The 2,500-nt window shown below is 47.4% G+C and overlaps 2 protein-coding genes across 2 annotated transcripts in view; one reads left to right on the forward strand and one right to left on the reverse strand.

The window, feature by feature from the left end:
- shld2 (shieldin complex subunit 2) overlaps positions 1-322 on the reverse strand; it is a 9,566-nt gene extending 9,244 nt beyond the window's left edge. Inside the window, exon 1 of the mRNA XM_073482021.1 lies at positions 210-322. The gene's annotated coding sequence lies outside the window, so the exon portion shown is untranslated. The remainder of the gene's footprint in view (positions 1-209) is intronic.
- A 50-nt stretch (positions 323-372) lies between these two features.
- The window catches only part of glud1a (glutamate dehydrogenase 1a), a 17,869-nt gene continuing 15,741 nt past the window's right edge, over positions 373-2,500 (forward strand). Inside the window, exon 1 of the mRNA XM_073481615.1 lies at positions 373-846. Coding sequence (XP_073337716.1) covers positions 459-846 — 388 coding nt within the window. The 5' untranslated portion in view covers positions 373-458. The remainder of the gene's footprint in view (positions 847-2,500) is intronic.

Consider the following 2,500-nt stretch of genomic DNA (forward strand, 5'->3'; position numbering starts at 1 on the left):
AGCTAGCATCAGTAGTTAGTGCTAAAGTTTAGCTAGCATCAGTACAGTTAGTGCTAAAGTTTAGCTAGCATCAGTACAGTTAGTGCTAAAGTTTAGCTAGCATCAGTAGTTAGTGCTAAAGTTTAGCTAGCATCAGTACAGTTAGTGCTAAAGTTTAGCTAGCATCAGTAGTTAGTGCTAAAGTTTAGCTAGCATCAGGGTTAGCTAACCTGCTTCCGTCTGTTTTTTGCGTTAAATGGTCTCGTGTCGTTTTGCGTTCTTCGTGTTCACGCAGGTGCACGTGCACCGAGCGCCGCACGTGCCCCCGCCGTCACGCAGCGGTGTGTAACAGGAAGGGGCGGCGGGAGGCGGAGCCGCCGCTGCGGTGCAGGTTTCGTGCTCGCCTTCCCCCCACACCCTGCAGCTCCACCGCGGCTCGCACTTCTCCCGGGACGCGGAACTTCAGTAAAACTTGTAAAATGTACCGGTACTTCGGAGAGATACTCAGCCGGGCCTCGGGCTGCTCCGCCGCCGCTGACTCGGCTCTGCCGGCGGCCGCGTCCCTGCTGCGCTGCCGCGGCTACAGCCAGGCCGTGGACCGGGACGACGACCCGAACTTCTTCACCATGGTGGAGGGCTTCTTCGACCGGGGAGCCGCTATCGTGGAGGACAAGCTGGTGGAGGGCCTGAAGAACCGGGAGAGCCCCGAGCAGAAGAAGAAGCGGGTCCGCGGGATCCTGCGGATCATCAAGCCGTGTAACCACGTCCTGAGCGTCAGCTTCCCCATCAAGAAGGACAACGGAGAGTGGGAGGTGATCGAGGGCTACCGGGCCCAGCACAGCCAGCACCGGACGCCCTGCAAGGGGGGTGAGTCCCAGCAGCACCGGGCTCCGGCCCGGAGCCACGGCACGAACCCGTCCGGTAGCACAGAACCAGACTGAGCAGGGAAACAGCAGGGAAACAACAGGGAAACAGCAGGGAAACAACAGGTAAACAACAGGTAAACAGCAGGTAAACAACAGGGAAACAACAGGGAAACAGCAGGTAAACAACATGTAAACAGCAGGGAAACAACAGGGAAACAACAGGGAAACAGCAGGGAAACAACAGGTAAACAACAGGTAAACAGCAGGGAAACAACAGGTAAACAGCAGGTAAACAACATGTAAACAGCAGGTAAACAACAGGGAAACAGCAGGGAAACAACAGGTAAACAACAGGTAAACAGCAGGTAAACAACAGGTAAACAACAGGTAAACAGCAGGGAAACAACAGGTAAACAGCAGGTAAACAACATGTAAACAGCAGGTAAACAACAGGGAAACAACAGGTAAACAGCAGGTAAACAACAGGGAAACAACAGGTAAACAACAGGGAAACAACAGGGAAACAGCAGGGAAACAGCAGGTAAACAGCAGGGAAACAGCAGGGAAACAGCAGGTAAACAGCAGGTAAACAACATGTAAACAGCAGGTAAACAACATGTAAACAGCAGGTAAACAGCAGGGAAACAACAGGTAAACAGCAGGTAAACAGCAGGGAAACAGCAGGTAAACAGCAGGGAAACAGCAGGTAAACAACAGGGAAACAACAGGGAAACAGCAGGTAAACAGCAGGGAAACAACAGGTAAACAGCAGGGAAACAACAGGGAAACAACAGGTAAACAGCAGGTAAACAACAGGGAAACAACAGGTAAACAGCAGGTAAACAGCAGGTAAACAACAGGTAAACAACAGGGAAACAACAGGTAAACAGCATGTAAACAGCAGGTAAACAACATGAATCAGAGGCAGCTCACAGGAGAAACAGGAGGCTCGTCACAGTACTTCAGGATTACAGTAGTACAAAGTAACTAAGTACATTTACTCAAGTACTGCACAGTGTTAATGTACTCGAGTACTCCTCTTCTACTCCACTACATTCATTTGACAACTGTAGTTACTTTTCAAAATAAAATGTGAGTGCAGGTTCAGGTCAGATCAGTTTATTATTATTATTATTAAAATGAGTCACAAAGAAGGAACATGATCAATATTCAGATATTGATCATGTTCCTGCCTGAAGCTCAGTATTTCAGTGATTGTCTCCATCATGAGATGAAAAGTGACTCTTTAAACTTCCTGTTGTGTTTCAGCTGAAACATGTTTACTTTAGTGAAGACGCAGGAAATCTCCACTAACCAGCTGATATTGATCATCTTCACATGAATCGTTTTCATGGTCGATAAGTTGGTTCGGTTGCAGTTTTTATGAAGTTTCCTTCTGTATTTCTGCAGCAATAACTCGATTAACATGTTTAAAGATCGTGTTCAAGGTTTTATCAATAAAATCAGAGTTATATTATTTTGCAGCAGGTTTCCCAAACATTGTTTTTGACTTTTCAATCACACGTTATGCAAAAAGTGATTGGAGTCTTCACAGATGTCACAATAATCAATAATCATCCGTCTGCTGATAATCTTCTGACTGCAGTTTATTTAATGTGTCAGCGACGTTTTGATATCGCGGCCTGTTGACTTAC

This window comes from Pagrus major, chromosome 15 (assembly GCF_040436345.1).
Source record: "Pagrus major chromosome 15, Pma_NU_1.0".
NCBI lineage: Eukaryota > Metazoa > Chordata > Actinopteri > Spariformes > Sparidae > Pagrus > Pagrus major.